The 18,686-nt window shown below is 40.9% G+C and overlaps 1 protein-coding gene across 1 annotated transcript in view; it reads left to right on the forward strand.

Moving 5' to 3' along the window:
- Window positions 1–17,945, forward strand: part of Arhgap42 (Rho GTPase activating protein 42) — a 220,999-nt gene extending 203,054 nt beyond the window's left edge. Inside the window, exons 18-24 of the mRNA XM_052189140.1 lie at window positions 2,053–2,212; window positions 3,350–3,494; window positions 4,806–5,189; window positions 5,726–5,882; window positions 8,875–8,937; window positions 14,121–14,200; window positions 14,675–17,945. Coding sequence (XP_052045100.1) covers window positions 2,053–2,212; window positions 3,350–3,494; window positions 4,806–5,189; window positions 5,726–5,882; window positions 8,875–8,937; window positions 14,121–14,200; window positions 14,675–14,763 — 1,078 coding nt within the window. The 3' untranslated portion in view covers window positions 14,764–17,945. The remainder of the gene's footprint in view (window positions 1–2,052; window positions 2,213–3,349; window positions 3,495–4,805; window positions 5,190–5,725; window positions 5,883–8,874; window positions 8,938–14,120; window positions 14,201–14,674) is intronic.
- The last annotated feature ends 741 nt before the right edge of the window (window positions 17,946–18,686 follow it).

Raw genomic sequence — 18,686 nt, forward strand, 5'->3', positions numbered from 1 at the left:
AGTGAGCTTTAGAAAATGGTGTGCAGTTTGTTTTTTAAGATATGTGTTTGTCTATGTGTCAATATGTATGTCTTCAATATGCAGATAATCGGGTGCACTGTGACAATTAAACTAGTGATAAAACATTTCATGTCAACTTGGAAATGTGTGAAGGAATGTATGTTACTTTATAATATTGCTAGTTCTTTTAAATGTGTAAGAATAGTGAGTTCAAAGGCCAGTGCTAGATGTGACTAAGGTCCACAAGTGCCACAGGTCATACTGACTCTGAAGATTATTCCTTGGGGTTCACAATTTTTCATGAAGATTTTATTTCACTTATTATCAGGTAAGTAAGAAGGCAGATATGTAACTGAGATGATGGGCAAGTGGATGATAGACAAATATAGATAGATGATAAATAGATGATACATAGTTGATAGATATATAGGTAAAGAGATATAGATTGATGATAGACAGATGATAATAGAGATAGATAGATAGATAGATAGATAGATAGATAGATAGATAGATAGACATAGGTAGATGATAGATGATAATAGTTGGATGGATGATAGATAAATGATAGATAGATGAATGAATAGACAAATGGATGGATGATAGATGTGATAGATGGATAGATAGATAGATAGATAGATAGATAGATAGATACATAGATGGATGGATGGGTGGATGGGTGGATGGATAGATGGATGGGTGGGTGGATGGATGGATGGATGGATGGATGGATGGATGGATGGATGGATGGATGGATGGGTAGATGGGTGGATGGATGGATGGATGGATGGATGGGTGGATGGATGGATGGATGGATGGGTGGATGGATGGATGGATGGATGGATGGGTGGATGGGTAGATGGGTGGATAGATAGATGCATCTACATGTCTGTATCTATGGATGGATAGATACAGACAGATGAATGATAGATGAATAAGTAGATAGATGGATGAATAGATAGATAAATGGTAGATGACTTTTTATTTGTATGATGGGATGACTCACTGTAGTGATGAATTGCTTTGGTTAGAGCTGGTGGCATAACTCCGTGGGAGAGCTTGAACCTCACATTTGCTTGTCTGATGCTCCTGAGTGCCCAGAATACCGGGTTTGTGTCACCAGGCCTGGATTCTTCTGAATTCAATCCCCAGAATTTTCAAATAAAGCAAAACGAGTATATAAAGCTTATTAAGAACTACTCTTAAGAAATTTCTTTGAATCAAAATATAGTGTCAGCTCATCTACTCTTAATTGTTGGTATACTAGAAGTACAATGCAGAAGTACCAAAGAGTCTAATGTTTCTCTAGGGAAATTGCATCTAATTCAGGAAAAAAAAAACTATGACATAATCCTTCAGTAATTTTGCCTTTATAGTTATTAGCTTTTATTTGTCTAGTGTTATCCTGTGATTTTTCTTTATATCATTAAAAATACATATTTGTATTACGATGGGGGATGGCGTGGGCATGCATGATGCACCTGTGCAGTCAAAGAAGACCATTCCAGAATCCCTTCTCTCCATCCATCCTGGGGCCCAGGTATCTAACTCAGGTCATCAAGTTTGCATATCAGAAATGTTTTACCCTCTGAACCATCTTGCCAGACCCCCATTAAATTTTCAGTTGACATAATTAAACATAGCACATTGTGCCATGAGATAACTCAATGAGTTTTTATACATAGTATAGAACTATTAGATGAAGGTAATTATTTCTATGTGCTTAAACATTTGTCAATTTCATAGGGAGCCTAGGGAGAAGACGAGAAGAGAAGCTCAGTAAGAGGTGCCAAATCCAGTGGGAATAAGTCTCATTCTACCACACAGCAATGTGACCCCTGCTGTGAAACAATTAGCCATTAATCTTATAAATACCTTTCTCCCCTTTTGATCTATTTTCTACTCATACACATTGGGAATAAGCAGTACTGACCAGGGAAACTGCCCTCTAGTGGCATATATGACTTAATATTTTTGTGCACTAATACTGATAGAAAAAGAATATTTCATACCTATTGAAACTTTACATTAAGAGTTGATGTTCTTTGTTTTCAGAGTATCACTGCATAGCCAACAAAATCTCATGACCATCTCGAATCTCGGAGTCATATTTGGTCCAACCCTGATGAGAGCCCAAGAAGAAACTGTGGCTGCCATGATGAACATCAAGTTTCAGAACATAGTGGTGGAAATCCTGATCGAGCACTACGAGAAGGTAGCCGGGACCTCCTCACACTGCCAACTCTCTTAGGGACACTCTCGTATTGTCTGTGAGCTTCCCTTTGTGATCTGAGAGTTCCGTAAAGCACCCATCTTGTCAGTCCCTTAAATTACTCTATGGGGACTTTGATTCTTGTTGTCAACTCTTTCTTCAGTGTTTCAGAGCCCAGCCGTGGCTGTTTAATGTTGCCTGCTTTAGCGAGGTGTACTCAGCTCAATGCGTGGATTAGGAAGGAGCTGCAGCATTACTTGTGTTTCAGTGTGATTTAGTCTTCTCTCTTTATCGCTCTGGAATTAGACTCTTATCTGTGTAGTAGTTCTAGTATTTTTAATAAAAAATGATATCAGACGTGGTCATACATATGAATCCAAATCATGATTTTCAGTTTGAAGCTCATTTGGGATACATGCAAAAGCCTGTCTCAGAATGAGGGATGGGGAAGGCTTAGAAAGCGGAGTGTTAGATAATTGAAGCCTCCCATAAAATTATAAGTTCTTGGAGTAGCTATGGAAATGAGAACTTGTGCAAGCCAGATTAGGTAGAATCTTAGCAAATTCAGCCCATTATGTCTGATCTGCTTGTTCTAAAAGAATGAACCCATTCCTTCCTAATGACGTCACACTGATGTCCTTTGTCATTACATAAGGTTGCAAGATCACAGTCCCGTTAAATAGCCACATCCGAAGGCTGTACTCATTCTATTTCTGACTGCTAGCCCTGTCTTGGTGCAGCCCAGTTCCTTCAGCATCTCAGGACCTTCCCCTGCACTGCAAGGAGACTCCATGGGAAGGCACATAGAACCAAGCTTCCCTCTGGTTATACTTTCCTGAAATGAAAGCAAAAAGGAAAGAACTGTGTGTTATGAACAAGTGGAGGTCCTCAGTGTAGACATTTGCTCATATTTGATGGGTTCCTTAAAGATATCAGATCTCATTTTCACCACAAGCTAAGGAGAACAGCAAAGATAAAAGCCCAGAGAGGTTATTCAGTAGATACAAAAGAAAGAACAGTTTTTAGGTCATGCCTCTCCTGCACCGCTAGGATGCTTTTCAGAGTCACTGAAGCGGCTAGTGTATGGATGCACTGGATAGTTCATCTTTCTTGACCTCAGTCCATTTTTCTCCTCTGCAGATTTTTCATACTGCCCCAGACCCAAACATTCCTCTTCCTCAGCCTCAGTCTCGATCTGGATCCCGAAGGACCCGCGCCATCTGCCTGTCCACGGGCTCCCGGAAGCCCAGAGGGAGGTACACGCCGTGCCTGGCAGAGCCGGACAGTAAGCGTGCAGGGAGGGGCTTTTCTCATTCTGCCACTTACTCTGACTTCACTTCTTTGGTAATTAGGAATAAATAGGTGTTCTTCTGGGTGCTTTTATTCCCTAGCACCCCTCTTCTAGAACTGAGACAGTCCCTGTCTGGTTCATGGTAAGGTTCCTTGGACAAGCAAATTTATTATTGCTACAAAGGGAAAAAGAAATAGTTTGCTCACTGCTCTTGTTCTGTGGCTGTGATTAAGGACACTGGGTGCTACTTGTGGCAGGTTTTGTCCTGTTGTCAGAGCAGCAGATAAGAAGCTAGAGGATGTCAGGCTGAAAAGATGTTTTCCAGCTTTCTTTCACATTATGTTCTTAAGAATCAGCTCTTGGATGTCAGACTGTCCCAAAGAGCATAAGGAAATAAAAAGAAAGCCAACAGCAGGTAGGAAATCACTAGCTTATTCTGAGCTAAGCCTCCCGGTGCGGTGGACCACTGCTTGAGCCTACGACAGGCATTAAACAATGGAGATTCTCATTTGATACTTTTCTGCCAGGCCCCCAGTGTTTCCCTGTGCTTCATATTAAATAGGAAATTGTCTAGTAAACTTTGATTTAGATATATTTACAAGATTTGGTGTAATGTCTCTGACTTTTGATACTTTTAGAAACAATAAACAATAAACCTAGTTAAATGGCGGACTAGACAAACATTGTACCCTTGAGTTTATCCCAGTTCAGGGGCCAGTCTCTTGTGCTGCTATCCTGATTGTAGGAGAAGGAAAAGTCATCTTTCCCTCCTAAGCTCGGAGCAGCTTGTTATTTGATGGTGAAATTCAATAGTGCCTTTGAATGGCAGGCCTGGTGCCTGGTAACTCAAAGCCACCTGTGATCAGGAAAATAAAAGAAGGCAAAAATAGGTCTCTAATAGAAATATGTCTTTTCCTTTGATTTTAAAAAACTACACAATGTCATGAAGGGAGCCTATTTCTCTTACTTCTGAGTCCTGTGTCACAGGCAATTTTTGTTCAACTTTAAGTGAGTCCAAAAATGCTTCAAAGATTCACATTTAAGGGGCAGTTAGCTCACAGCGATGCATAAAAGAAATCATCCTAGAGAATGTATGGAAAGTCACATTAACCACCATCAGAGGAAGACTTTAAAGCCTTTCTCTAGGACTGAGGAATAGTCTACCATGCCAGGTAAAGGCTCACCAAGCCTTTGGGGTCAGATGAACATGAAGGCGTGACAGACAGACTGCACGGGGGCTTTGGTGGTGCTGTTTCGTGTTAATGACCCCTAGTCACTGTTGCTTTTTTTCTGTCTCCTCCTCAGGTGACTCTTACAGCAGCAGCCCAGACAGCACACCCATGGGTAGCATAGAGTCACTCTCCTCCCACTCCTCTGAACAAAACAGCACCACAAAATCTACTTCCTGTCAGCCCAGGGAGAAGTCAGGAGGAATTCCCTGGATCGCAGCCCCATCATCTTCTAATGGACAGAAAAGCCTGGGTCTCTGGACAACTAGTCCAGAATCAAGTTCTAGAGAAGATGCAACCAAAACAGACGTGGAGTCAGATTGCCAGAGTGTGGCCTCCGTCACCAGCCCTGGGGATGTCTCTCCCCCCATAGACCTAGTCAAAAAAGGGCCCTATGGGCTCTCTGGACTGAAAAGATCCTCTGCTTCTTCCTCTCTCAGATCCATCTCTGCAGCTGAAGGTGAGCGAGTCAGAAGCCCATGCTGGATGACACATCCCAGTGTGGCTGACTGGCCCGTTCAGGGTGCCTAATCAGGGACAAGGTCAATGGGCAAATCTGAGCTTGCCTGCTGTGTTCTTTTTTTTTTAATATTTTTATTTTCTATATTCTTTGTTTACATTCCAAATGATTTCCCCTTTCCCGGATTCCCCCTCCCCATATGGCCCATAAATCTTCTTCTCTCCATCCATTCTCCAATCACCTCCCTCCTTTTTTTCTCTGTCCTTATATTCCCCTCCAATGCTAGATCAATTGGGTTTTCTAACTTCTCAGTGCTGTGACATTTCCCACCCTGCACCTTCCCATCTTTGTAGGGGGAGGTCTTGTAATTGCTGTAGATTTTGATCTCCCTAAGTGATGGACCTCTGTACCCTAAGCACATTCTGTGCCTTCCTGTTTCTTGAGGAAAATGCTGTCTTTTGTTATGTGCTGTGCTGTGCTTTTGCTATTATTTTGGCTAATGGCACCTTGCCTGTTTTCTTGGGCTTTCTTTGTAGGAAACAAGAGCTACAGTGGATCCATTCAAAGCTTAACTTCTATAGGCTCCAAAGAGTCGCCCAAAGCCACACCAAACCCAGAGCTGCCTCCAAAAATGTGCAGGAGATTAAGGCTAGACACCGCCTCCAGCAATGGCTACCAGCGGCCCGGCTCAGTGTAAGTTAGATTGAGTTTGTATTCACTGTGTCTCCTAATGGCACAGAGGGGTAGTAGTCCGTAGTAAAAGAATTTGGGAGTTGTATAGTTAAATAGCTCATCTATAGAGCTGGTATCTTCTGTAAGACTCTGTCTACTTCAGTAAGGAATGCAAAAGTTACTGTAAGCTTAGGGTATCACTAATCTCATGGGCTATTGCTTCAAAGGCTAGTCTACATTCAGAGTCATGACTTAATGTAGAATGTGCATGCACATATGTGTGTCTGTGTGTGTATAAAAGTGGTTATGCCACTTAAAGCTAGGAATCTTTCTGTTAAAACTTTGAGCTCCCCCAACATGATTTCTTCCCACATGTGAGGGTTTTCTACCTCCACAAGTTGAGAGACAAAGAGGGTCACAAAGACAATCAGAAGAGGGCACTTCTTTTCAACACAGTGCCCAGAGAATAAAGCTTGTAGAACATTGGGCAGAAATAGGTAAGGAGAGATGAATGAGAGCCTGAAGAAACAGGTAAAGATCAAGACTTGACAAATAGGACCTCATAAAATTAGCAAGTTTCTATAAGGCAAAGGACACTGTCAATCAGACAAAATGGCAACCAACAAATTGGGAAAAGATCTTCACCAACCCTACATCCTACAGAAGGCTAATATCCAATATATACAAAGAACTCAAGAAGTTAGACTCCAGAGAGCCAAATAACCCTATTAAAAATTGGGTACAGAGCTAAACAAAGAATTTTCACCTGAAGAATTTTGAATGCCTGAGAAGCACCTTAAGAAATGTTCAACATCATTAGTCATTAGAGAAATGCAAATCAAAACAACTCTGAGATTTCACCTCACACCAGTCAGAATGGCTAAGGTTAAAATTTCAGGAGACAGCAGGTGCTGGGGAAGATGTGGAAAAAGAGGAACACTCACCACTGCTGGTGGGATTACAAGGTGGTACAACTAGTCTGGAAATCAGTCTGGTGGTTCCTCAGAAAACGGGGCATGACACTTCCAGAAGATTCTGCTATACCACTCCTGGGCATATACCCAGAGGATTCCCCAGCATGCAATAAGGACACATGCTCTACTACGTTCATAGCAGCCTTATTTATAATAGCCAGAAGCTGAAAAGAACCCAGATGTCCCTCAATGGAAGAATGGATACAGAAAATGTGGTATATTTACACAAAGGAATACTACTCAGCAATTAAAAACAATGAATTCATGAAACTCTTAGGCAAGTGCTTGGAACTGGAAAAAAAATCATCCTAAGTGAGGTAACTCATTCACAAAAGAACACACATGGAGTGCAGTCACTGATAAGTGGATATTAGTCCAGAAGCTCTGAACATCCAAGACACAACTCACATATCAAATCATTCCCAAGAAGAAGGAAGGAGAGGGCCCTGGTCCTGGAAAGGCTTGATGCAGCATTGTAGGAGAATACTAGGACAGAGAAGTGGGAGAGGGTTGATTGGGGAATGGGCGGAGGGAAGAGGGCTTATGGGACTTATGGGGTGGGGGAACTGGGAAAGGGGAAATCATTTGCAATGTAAACAAAGAATGTAGAAAAAATCCAATGAGGAAGCTCTTCTTCCTCTGCTTCGGTGTTCCTGGCAGTTGCTGAGCATTTCCAGTGTCTGTGAGCCCTCACTGGATGTCTTCACATGTGTGGTCTCCTGTGCAGTATTCATCTGTCATATACGGGTCCTCCTGACATTTTCATTATTTGTTGAAGGTTTAGAAAGGCATTTTACTCTCTAAGCTCATCTCCATAGGAATGGTCTCATGAATCGTTCCACCCACCATTGTCTTTCTGAATCTTTAACTGCAGAGTGTGTCCAGCATCCCTGCCAGTCTCCAGAAGTCCAGCTAGAGAAATCTATTTGCAAGCCTGTTTTCTTAGAGCTCAGTTAAAGCTATTAAAAGAAATTAAAATTTAGGTGAATAGTCAGGGGAGATGATAGAATATATACTTTATGCTTTAGGAGACAGAAAATGTTCTGGGGAGTTTTTGGGGGGCAGTGTCTTCTAGGTTAGATAGGAAGTGGTCGTTAGAATTATGTTACAGTTCGGTGAAGAGTACTAATTGAAGGTTGGGACCTGTGAGGTGGCTCAGTGGATAAGGGGCTTGCCACCAAGCCTTCAGGACCTGAATTCCACCCCACGGCAAACCTGGTAGAAGGAGAGAACCAGCTCCTAAAAGTTGCCCTGTGACCTCTCCAGGCATGCAAAAAGTTGTTTAATTAATAATAATTTAATGACTTAATTAGGATGATTATAAAGAAGGCTATTTAAAGGCAAATTTAGAGCCTCATTCATGGAATTCAAATTCCTGTGTGTGAATTTACCAGGCAAGCTTTAGCTTTAACTGCACCTCCCATTGTTCTGTAGCCAGCACTGAAGTTCCATCTTGCCCTCCCCACTCTCCAACAAACACTCTCACTCTCAGGATGCAAACCAGCACATCCATTTAGTAGACATTTTTTAGAGTTTTTTTTATATTCTTATTTGCATTATAGCAAAGCGTCCACCTTACAAACAGAGGAAATAACCTCCCTCTGCAGTCAGAAAGAACAACAGCTCCTCCAGTCATGTCAACTGTGAGTCTTCCTTGCTGATTCATAGAGGCCAGTAGCGCGCTTCCTGCTGGGAGCTGAGTGGGAGAGCATGTTCTCTCTGCTGTGACCTCGGTTTTCAGAGGTAAAAAAGATGAGGACTGTAAGAGCCCAGGGAGCAAGCTGTAGGTCTATTATAGTCTCAGGCTCTGTGAGCTAGGACTCTTTCACATTGAAAGAGAAAGCAGTTCCACTGTGGTTCCATTTTGGATGACAGTTCGTAACTGTTTTGTTTTGTTTGAAAAACAAACAAATAATCCTAAATATCCCATTGAACAGAATGCCTTTTTTTCTGATTGGCTTCATAAAATATGAAAATATTGTAATTCTCTAAATATTGTTTTTAAAATATTACTCAATACATTTAAAATTATTTTTCAGAGTGGCAGCAAAGGCTCAACTGTTTGAAAATGCTGGGTCACTCAAGCCAGTTTCTTCTGGACGGTACGTTCTCAAAAGCATTAACACATTAACTGAATTAAATGGTGCGGGCTGAGGGGGCACTGCATTGTGTTGACACAACACAATTTGTGACAGGTACAACCTCAGTTTTTCAGGTAATGAAATAAGCCAGTGTCCAGTGGCCTTCACCAGGAACAGTGTGTCTGCAAACAGCATTGTATCAGATTGTTACCATGAGGCCTTTCTTCTAAAATCCTTGGAAAAGAATTCTAACTGTACTGTAGCCCAGTTGAGGAGTACTTGTCTGTCATACACAGGCCCTGGTTTGATCCAGCCCACCATAAACTAGATGTGGTAGTGCACACCTATAATCCTAGGGCACAGGAGGTAAGGTCATGAGGATCAGAAGTTGAGGATCATCCTTGGCTACATGAAAAGTTTCAGGCCAGCCTGGGATACATGAGGTCCTGCTCCCACTCTTCTCCAAAAGGATTGCTAACAAATTTTCTCAGAATGGAAATGACTGTAACTTGCCTCTTAGTATGTATCTAATGATAGTAATTTTGGAGTCAATTGTAAACAACATATTTTTGATTTTTAAAAGTTATTGCTGCTCTGAAAGAATCTTCCAGAAAATGCTGCATAATTTAGTGCAGTATTGCAGAGCCAAATAGTCAAGGAGCCTCTGTTTCTTCTGGACAGTACTTGGCTCTGTTTCCAGTCTTGTGGGTCTGTTCCGTGGGACTTCTGTTTCAATGTCCAGTTTCCTCTGTCTCTCCAGATTCTTCTAATCTGCAGAGTACTTTGGTTTTAACTTGAATAATAGAATTGCTTGAGAGTAGTCAGTTTCCCAAAGTTTTCTTATTAGAAGAGGTATTCCATATAAGCATATAAATAATGAGCTTGCTTATAGAACAAATCTGCCCTCACCTCCTGATCCTTGCAGATGTACTAGGGCAATTCTGAGCTTCCACAACTGGATAGCTGCTGTGTATGTGCATGTGTGTGTGTATGTGTATGTGTGTGTGTGTGTGTGTGTGTGTGTGTGTGTGTGTGTGTATGTGTATGTGTCTTCTGGAAGTGACTCAACCAAAGGTTCTTTGCCTTAATTTTTGATTATACTCATGCTTTTATTGGTTGTTTTTTTTTTTTAGTCAATTTTACAAAAGTGTGTGAACTTCCAACAAGCCTATCTTAAACACACAATCCTATGATATCATCATCACTTTTAGAGTCAAAGGTCATGCTCTTGCAAGTCATTCCACAGAGCTTTAGCATAATAGGCCAGGCTTGTCCACCAGTTCTCAGTTGGCTAATTAAAGAGACAGGCAATAGAGAAAAGCAGAAAGATGAGATTTAGTCAATGTGGACACATTTGGGAAGAGGTACAAACAAAGAGGCCTGGTGACATCCCCCAACAAGACCCTCTTTGGGTTGTGATAAAAGATTTGTGTTTAAAGAGAGGGCAAGATATATATATATATATATATATATATATCAGTCCTGGTCAAGGAATGGCCTACCCCATCATTGACTATCTCTTACAGATAGTCACTGGTCTACTAAGTTGTCAGAACTGTGTACAATTTCTCCCAAGAGGAGAAGGGCCCCTCTGGGGATACCAGACTTCTGCTTTTCCAATCTCCTGTAAAAGTTGTGTAGAGGAATTCCAATTCCTTGGGATCCCATTGTTTCAATAGTTTGACAACAAAAAGGAACGCAAGTGTTCCCCTTAGGGTGCTTTCTGCCTGGATGGTTGTAGGCACATGATAATTATTTGGGGTGACAATGACCTTCTTGGCCAAAGCCTGAAATACAATTTGCATGTTGGTTTTGGGTTTGTCTGGTTTGAATTCCTATGTGGAATCACAATGCTACTTTTGTAGGATAATTGCTGCACTGCATGGATTCCATCCCAGAATGCTTGCACACATCTGTCTAGGTATCACCTGCTTCCTTCCAGAGAAGGCACAGGATACTGAGACACCAAGCCACAGCAAACATCATTTTCACTTCTTTGAGGTTGTTGTTGCTTTCAGGCCTCAGTGTAGAGACTTAACCTTGTACTTTTCTACCTGTCTGGCCTGCAGAGGCTCTCAACCTGTGAATGGCAACCCCTTCAACAAGGGTCACATATCAGATATTCTGCATATCAGATATTCGCATTATGATTCATAAAAGTAGCAAAATTGAAGTCATGAAGTAGCAGTGTAATAATTTTATGTTTGGGGGTTACCACAGCATAAAGAATTGTATCGAAGTATTTGGAAGGTTAAGAACCAGTAGTGGAATTGCTCCACTAGATGGAGCCTTTCTATTATGAAGTGTTAAGTAGTCTTCATGTTAAATAAAAACTGAACAGCAAGCCTCTGTCTCTTTCCATAAAAAGATTGGTTCTAAGATTTTTCCTCCAGTGCACAAAATTCATGGCTGTTTGACCTTTCATGTACCATGTGTGGGATTTCAATAATACCTACTTATATCTGCCTTGATATAGCCATCCCTAGAATATTTAAATACCTAATATACACATGCTTTGTAAACATATATTATATCTGTTTTGACTAGGAAATGCTTACAGGAAAAATATCTGTATGTGTTCAAGTCAGATACATTTTTTTTCTGAATCCTTCCATGTGGTTGGTTGAATATGTGTTTGAGGAGGAGCCTAAGGATACAGAGGTTGGCCAGGACTATAATTATAAAGATAACCCATGAGCATTAGTAAAGCAAGCTGTTAGTGGAATCAGAGGACTGTCCTATGATAAAGACACACTTAGATGTTTAATGAGAAGCCTCTGCATTTGCAATAATTCTGTACATTCATTCTAAAGCTGAAATCAACTTCACAGAGATTTCTAGGCTTCCTTTGTCAACCAATCCAAATACCTATTATGGACTGTGTTGTTAACTTTGACTGAGACCTATACACTGTAGGCCACACATTACTCTCAGGGTTAGATGGACTTTCATTCAAACTTTTGGGTCATCATTTGTAGTGCTGCATAGTTATGTATTTCAGATGTCTTTGTTTCCCATCTAAAATGAAGATCATAATTCTGACCTTACCAAAATGTCTGGGAATATATACAACAAATCTGAAATATATGGCTGATGCCTTGGAGGCAATCTCTACTTCAATAATAATTATTATTGTTGTAATTATTGAAGTTAGTTGTATGAAATATTCAAGCTGCTAATGATTGTGTTTCTGAACTTGAAACACATCAGACTCTTCTGGTGTTCTTATGTTCTGTTGAATGAAACTGAATTCCACATGAGACCCTTTCCCTGATGTATCTCCCCCATGCCTGCTTGGTGTTCCTTCTAAGGAACCCAGAGAGACCCCTGTTGTGGACACAGAGAGCTAACAGAGTGAGCAGAAGCAGGGCATGTCAAGACATCATTTTAGTGAATGTCCTTGTGCCAAACAACAAACAAATGAATGAATGAACAAACTAACTAAAGAACGTCTTCACCTCTAAGAACCATGGGGGTTCTGGCTGCCACAAAAATCCATAAATCACTCAGTGGCTTTTCAGAGACCGAGGAAGGGAGGAAGGGAGAGTTGACCATTCTTGGTTGGAATGTTTGAGATTCAAGAGGACCCAAAACTTCTTAGCAGGACTTTTCAGGGCTGTGATCAACATGGTCACATGCTTGGAGAACACAAGTCATAGGTAGGAAGACAAGGATGCATAGCATCCGAGGCTAAGGTGAGATAGTTGCAAACAGGTGCTGGGAGAAGAGAGAATGGGGTTCTATGGAGTAGAGAAACCTGTAGCCAGTAGTGGCTCTGCATACAGGGAGCTGCCAGAGCGTACAGAGTGAAAAGGGAAGAGCAGCAGTGGTCTCGGGAAAGCGTTTTCACTTTGAGCCAGGCAAAGATCAACGGAGAGTGGCAGGCAGAAAGCCTAGCCTATAGTAGTAGAAGTTGTGAAGAACGACAAGATCACCAGAACACCATTGAAGGTTCTGATGACTGTGGGATTGCCCTCCACTTGCTCTGTAGATAATAAGATAGCTGTGACCAGAACAGGAAGCTGAGAGGTTGTAGGGTGCCAGGGAAGCCATGAAGTCAATAAAGCCAGAAACGTCCTTGTCTTTGGCATTGCTGGTAGAAGACATGGAGGATGGAGTCAGGGATGTGGCCATTCTTTTGGTATATAACTGAATGTGGCAGAGGAGAATGTGGCAACTTGTCTGGTGACTTCCTCCTTGACCAGCACTGGTTGACAGAGCTTTAGTGTTGACTCTGGCGTTTCGAAACCAGACTTCATACAAAAGGCCCAATTCTGGCTGGAAGACATAGGCTCTGCCTGCACAGAGCATTTGGTGCTGGCTGTGCAAGTTTGCTCTTGTTACTTTTAAGAAGTGTTACTTTTAATCCACTGGCGTCCACCGTCACCCAATGAGGTCACAGATGCTGGCAGTTCATCAACAACCTCCACCGTTATTCTTCTAATATTACACATACTCAATGCATTTACTGTATCTTCTGAGTATAAGGTAACCTGAAAATTAAAGTGGGGTAAAAACCAGAACTACAACAAAAGCAAAAACAAAACCACACCAAAAGCAGCATAACCAGCAGCTTTCTAACAAACCACAGCATCCTTTTGTTGTTGTCATTTTTCAAGACTGGATTTTCTCTTTGTAGCTTTGGCCATCAGGGAACTAGCTCAGTTGTCCATGCTGGTCTCGATCTCACAGAGATCTGCCTGCCTCTGTCTCCTGGGTGCAGAAATAAAGGCATGCACCACCACTGCCCAGCCAGATCACAAAATATATTTAGAATCAGCCTAGGCTGTTGGTTACCAGTGGTGTTGCCTCCTTAGGATGTGTTGTATAGAAACAGAAGAAACATTTCCAACGTGTCAGTGATGCACACGGTATGATCTGATCACAGCAGGATCACACACAGTTTATGAAGAATACAATGATGTGGACCCGTTTGTACTTGTCTTTGTTACATTCTTTATGCTAACATTAATTAAGAGTAGTTTTAGCAACTTGGCATGCCAGGTTGCATATTGAGAATGCCCTCCCCTTTTCTGAGGAGACAAAAGGACTGGGGTGGGGTAAGGTGAGAGAGGGAAAAGGGAGGAGGGAGGAAGCAGAAGCTGCTTTCGTGATATAAAGTCATTAAATAAATTAGTTTTAAAACGTAGTTTTAGTTATATTTGAATCGAATGTTGTTTTTATAAACTGCTTTGCTCTTTCAGCCAAGCCAAAGCCATGTACTCCTGCAAGGCAGAGCACAGTCACGAGCTGTCCTTCCCCCAGGGGGCCATCTTTTGCAATGGTAAGTATCTGTGCTTTCCTGAAATGACTCTTTTGGCAGAGCATAAAGGCATGGTGGCACAGTTTGGACGGGGCTCAGATTCCATCCCAACTCAGGTTCTCAGATCCGTCTCAGTGAACACATCTTTCTAGATCCCAGCCTCCGTCATGGGAGACTTTACTCACACGGCAGACAGGGCAGTGCACTCCTGAAGTTGGCAATCAGGAGCACTAGTCTGAGGACAGCCAGGGCTACATAATGAGTCTTATAAGATGAGCCCAGTAAGCACATTGTGTTTACAAAGGCATACAGATGGGGGCTATTTCAGATGAATATAGTTTGTCCAATTGATTGTGTGAGTACAAAGAACTTTCCAGCTTTAGGGGGGCAATAATAATATGAATGCATAGATTCTTAGCTGATTGTTTAGTTTGCAGTAATTATCTGAAGCCAGTGTCATAAGAGTAACATTTATTTGTTTCTTTCTCTGACCAGTACACCCATCGGTGGAGCCAGGGTGGCTAAAGGCAACTTATGAAGGCAGAACAGGACTCGTCCCTGAAAACTACGTTGTCTTCCTCTAATAGTATTAGTGGATGGCAGTATCTTCATGGTATCCATGGTAACACATAATAAGTGCTATAATTTTATCTGACACAGATATGAGGGACCAGCCACTAAAAGAAACATCTATGTGTCTCAAGTTTTTCACCAGCAGACTATGTAGCTCCCATGATGGAAAGAGAAACACAAATATTTACATCATAGCCATTCTGTTTGTTGGCTGTTTTCTTACTTTTAAAATATGCTTGCTTTTTTTTTGGATAAGAAGTGATTTTCAACAGAGTCTGCTCTCTCTAGCAGTTGATCCTGAGCTCAATTCGGCATGCCCAAAATTTGGAAGTCAGAAATCTGCTGTAGCCATGTTAAGATCTGTTCCTTATTGCCTGATAGTCTCTGGGAAACCTTGAAATCATTACTTTAAAAATGTAATTTAAATTTTTCATTTATTTTTTGTTTTTTTAAATATACTGTTTTTATGTGTGATTGTTTTGCTGGTCCTAAACATTTCAAGAAAATCAGTCTTTGTTTTATCATAACTATATTTTATTTGTTTTCTAAAATGATAGTATTTGAAGCAATAGTGTATATGAAGTCTGTAAAGTATGCCAAGTGTAAGTCGAACACTGATTCTGCCATAAGCAGTCCATCCCAAATATTAAATGTCTTCTCTGGCTTCCAAGCAAAGAGAAACAAGTCGATAAGCCTGTAGGTAAATAATTTGTTGCAGGCTAGATTTGACTTGTGAACCACAGATGAACAACCCTTTTTTTAAAAGTCATGTAAACCTATCTTTGGACTTTTATAGAATTTCCATTAAAACACAGGTGTTAATAAATCACATGTGCATATCTTTCTCTTCCTATCTGTATGGTGACATTGTAGTGACCATTGTGGGTGAATTGTAAAGGTGTGGTATAACATACAGCCAGCCCATCTGAAATGCCTCCAAGCATTTTAATGATGGGAAAGTTTGGGCCTCAGACACTCTTGTACAAATGATAAAGTCATTGTTTGCAAATCTGAATTGGGAAACCGTGCCTTCTATACCTTTTTTTAGTGGAAACAGGAAACAAACACTAATGTACTCGATTCTTAGACCACAAAGTCTGCTTTTTAAAAAAGATTTATTTATTTATATGAATGTTTTGTCCACATGTGTGTATGTGTACTACGTGTATGCCTTTTACCCATGAAGGTCAGAAAAGGGCGGTAGATAGCCTTGAACTGGAGTTGCAGAGGGTACTGAGTTATTAATGGGAATTCAAATTGGGTTCTCTGGAAGAGCAGAAAGTGCTTCTAACCACTGAGCCATCTCTCCAGCCCCAGATCACAGAGTTTGAAAGCAAGCCATCATCATTAACAGGAATGGGATTTACCAGGTTTCCTTCTATGACATTCAGCCATAGCCTTTCCTATGAATTCCACTGAATTTGAATTATAAACCTAATAGAGCAGGGAGGTATTTACTCTCCATTATTATGTTATCAACAAAGGGCTCTATATCAGCCACTTCTTCTATTATAACTTATTTCAATAATTCCAACATAAAATTCCTATGAATATTTATAATCACAAAAAGCCTTTCTCCCCAGAACCTCTCCATGTGCCCTTGTTATCAAACTGACTTCTTTAATGTTTTCTCTAGTTCATAGTCACTCAAATGGCTAAAGAGTTTGCATGTTATAGCCTATAGTCTCAGTTCATTCTGCATTACATCAGAATTTCTAGAGAAAATAAGCAGAGTACGCACAATGCTGTGCATCTGTGATCTGTGCTTTTAAATGAAAGAAGATACTGGATAGAACTAACAAGTAGAGAGTAACAGTTGACAGACAGATGCATCCAGAAATAACACCAGTAAACTGAAGGCAATTGGTGGAAAGAATCTCATAAAGATTATGACATGATAGGAAACCGATGAAAGTTTGGCTTTATCTTTTTCTTTCCTCCTGATTCTAGTCCCTGTACAGTGCAGTGAGGTATTTCTAAACCCCTTGGTCGTGGTGGAGCCTGGTGACTTTTAGTATACTAATAACATTGCTGTCTTTGGTAACCATTTTCTGAGACAAAAGGTAGCCTTTTATAATGCACCAGTAGCCTTTCTACAAGGCTTTCTGCTGAAGCCCTTTGTCACCAACCTCTTGCATCTTGTTAGATCAGGACCCCTGAAGGGAAGCTGGTTTGCTCTCAAAGATCAACTTGACAGTAGAGATCCAGTATCTTTCTCCACTGCTGCTACACAAAGGAATCCCAACTTTCCCTTTTATTTTAATGTAGACCAGAGCACTCTTGCCTCCCAATTGTTTTCGAGCTAAACCCACAGATGCTTACTGGTGACTTAGAGCTTAGTAGGACATGGGTATGAAATTCAGCTCTGCTTTCTGATCATGTGTCATTATTTGTTGAGTTTCTTTTCCTGAAAAAAGACATAAAACATGCTGGTTTATGTTGCACTTGTGCTTGCAATTGTAACCTTTTAGAATTTTTTCTTCATGTTAATTATATATGTAAGGAAACCTTGATGATATATGAGAGAGAGGCCAAGGGTGCTTTCCCCCAAAGTAAGTATCCTACAGATGAAGCATGCAGGAGCACTACAAAGATGAAGATGTGTGCTCTGGAGTGCACGGAATGTGTGCTGGACAGAGGAGAGCATTGCTGGTGATGGAAGAGTCACGTCCCAAACTATGATACTATTGGCAACATGATGAACATTACCTGTTCAGAATCATTGAGATGTGTTGGAACTTTCATATCCATACTCTGAAAGCTACAATATGCACCCAAATAAATGCCTATAGCTTGATGAATGTGAGGATGGCTTTGGGGGTTGATGTAATCCCTTGAGTGTTCTATGCAAGTATCCTTGAGTTTGAAATACTGATGTGTGTGACAGACAGGTGACTCTTGGCCTAGGCTGCCGTTCCGCTCCATCTGGTTCATACAAGTTAGTCATTCAACTGAACGATTTTCCTAATGTGTAGTGTGTCAGTATCTGAAAAGTAAAATAAACTCTCAGTCTCTCCAGTGTCCATGCAGTGTGAAGAAGCATTGTCTCCATGCTTGCTGATGTAGCTTATTGTGTTACAGGCAGGACTGAAATATTCACCAATAGCCCCATTGCTGACAGACTTTGTCAGAGAGATGGTGTGTTAAAGTGATGAAAGATACACTTTATAGTTCTGCTAATCCTCATTACTGAGACCCCTGAGTAGTGATAATAAAAATACATGAGACTTACTCCATTTTCTCTTTTGTAGTTACCCTTCCATATGGTGCCTTCAGAACACGAGCTAGGTCGGGAATACATGAAATCTCTCTGTGCTTCTGTGAAGAATCCTTGCTGTTAACTTCTCTCCCAGCTGCACATCTTTCTCTTCCACAGAGGCTAATTAGAAAAGTTGCTCAGACTTCATCTCAGAACGGTAATTGATAGTGCAGCCTGAGCATTCTTTATCTAGAAAGGCCTGAGTCTTTAGATTGTAGAATATTCTGGTTAAAAAAGATACCTTGTATTCTAACAGATAATCTAAAACATGCAAGATTGCAGGGATAGGACCTAGCTCAAATCAAGAAATTCCTTTCTGGCTTATATATTTGCTATACATAGCTTAAAAGTTCTTTCAGGCAATATTTTTAATACGTGCAGAGGCAAGTTTCACAGACTGGAAGTTTCCAGTTGCAGAATCGTGTAAGTGCTCAAAATATTGTAGGTTTAAGGATTGTAGATGAGATGATTTCCTGTGTGCCACGTTTGTGCTAAGGATGCCTCAGTAGCTAGAGCTTGATATAATTTATTGTCCAGTTTATCAACTAATACCAGAAGCACTCCACCTTAGGAACAGACTTTGTCTTATGAATTCACAATACACTTCTTACTTATAGCTCTTTTCATGAGCTCATGTCACTGTGTGAGACTTTGGAAATCATCTCTCAGTAAAGA

The sequence above is a fragment of the Apodemus sylvaticus genome, chromosome 7, assembly GCF_947179515.1.
Source record: "Apodemus sylvaticus chromosome 7, mApoSyl1.1, whole genome shotgun sequence".
Taxonomy (NCBI): domain Eukaryota; kingdom Metazoa; phylum Chordata; class Mammalia; order Rodentia; family Muridae; genus Apodemus; species Apodemus sylvaticus.